Genomic DNA, 1,529 nt, shown 5'->3' with positions numbered 1-1,529 from the left:
GTTTAACATTCGCTATTCTTTTAGGGCATTGTTATAAACTTTTGCCTATTTGCAAGATAAACTTTAAATGCCTTATTTCCAATAAACTAGATGCGTTAAACATTTTTACAAACAGCACACCAGCGTGTTTTCAAATGTCTATTGGTGCTATTTGTTATTTCCTTCACAAAACATACGAGAGGAATTTCACTTTGGTGCAAGCCAACACACATAATTTAAAATCGTACACCAGTTTTCGCGAGTGTGCATCATAACGTGTTTGTTTAAAATTGTAACTACTGTTAAACCTGTAGATGTATGACATCAATGGAGTTTGTCTTTTTGTGTGTCGTAATGTGACTTTTTAAACTCCCACTTGTGGTGTAGCGTTTTTTCACAAACATCACATGGCTAAAGCTTCTGACTGGTGTGCGTCAACATTTGTGTTTTTAAATTTCCACTGATGTTAAATCTTTTTTCACAAACATCACATTGATGAGGTTTTTCGTTGGTGTGTGTGAACATGTGTGTTTTTAAGTTTCCACCATGGCTGAAGCAATTTTCAGAAATGTTACATCGATAAGGTTCTCTTTGGTGTGAGTCAACTTGTGCCTTTTTAAATTTCCACCTTTAAAGCATTTTTCACAAATGTCACATTCTGATTGGTGTGTGTCAACATGTGTGTTTTCAAGTTTCTACCCCAGGTAATGCTTTTTTTACAAACATCACATTGATGAGGTTTCTCTTTAGTGTGTGTCAACATGTGCTTTTTCAAATTTCCACTTTCGCTGAAGCGCTTTTCGCAAACAATGCAGCGATGTGGTTTCTCTTTGGTGTGTGTCAACATGTGTCTTTTTAAATTTCCACGCCGACTAAATCTTTTATCACAAACATCACATCGATGAGGTTTTTCGTTGGTGTGTGTCAACATGTGCCTTTTTAAATTACCACCTTGGTTAAAGCATTTTTCACAAACATCACATCGATGAGGCTTTTCTTTGGTATGTGTCAACATGTGTGTTTTCAAATAATCACCTCGTATAAAGCATTTTTCACAAATATTACATCGATACGGTTTAGGATTGGTGTGCGTCAACATGTGCCTTTTCAAACTTCCATTTTCGCTGAAGCGTTTTTCACAAACATCACATCGATAAGGTTTCTTACTGGATTGTGTAAACATGTGTGTTTTCCAATGTCCTCTTATTGCAAATATTCTTACACAAACATCACATATATAAGATGTATGTTTAGTGTGAGTTGCCTGGCACAATGAAACAACAAGAATACCAACTGAAAAACAAACAAGTTACAACTCTTAGCTCTGTAATACTTTGTAATTAACTGATGTGTGTAACTATCTGCAATCCTAATACTCGAGTAATGTTTCAAGCTAACTGAAATCAAGTAGCTTTGCAATGCGGCAGTCAGCTGTGCAACAATTTTCTTTTTTCTAGCGTCTTCGATTACAAGCGTCATTTGTATTGGTTACAAACTTGGCCAAACAACTGATCGGACATATTCCTGTAGCGCTGGTTTGCCAAAGGGTT

The 1,529-nt window shown here is 36.0% G+C and overlaps 1 protein-coding gene across 1 annotated transcript; it reads right to left on the bottom strand.

The window, feature by feature from the left end:
• Positions 1 to 287: 287 nt before the first annotated feature.
• LOC145220122 (uncharacterized) lies at positions 288 to 1,285 on the bottom strand (the record flags this gene model as incomplete). The annotated part of the gene is made up of 1 exon (XM_080087417.1): positions 288 to 1,285. A coding segment is annotated over one exon (690 nt), but the record flags the coding sequence as incomplete, so codon positions are not given.
• Between the last annotated feature and the right edge of the window lie 244 nt (positions 1,286 to 1,529).

This window comes from Phallusia mammillata, chromosome 3 (genome assembly GCF_965637545.1).
Source record: "Phallusia mammillata chromosome 3, kaPhaMamm4.hap1.1, whole genome shotgun sequence".
Lineage (NCBI taxonomy): Eukaryota > Metazoa > Chordata > Ascidiacea > Phlebobranchia > Ascidiidae > Phallusia > Phallusia mammillata.
This window is presented reverse-complemented; position numbering and strand designations above follow the sequence as displayed.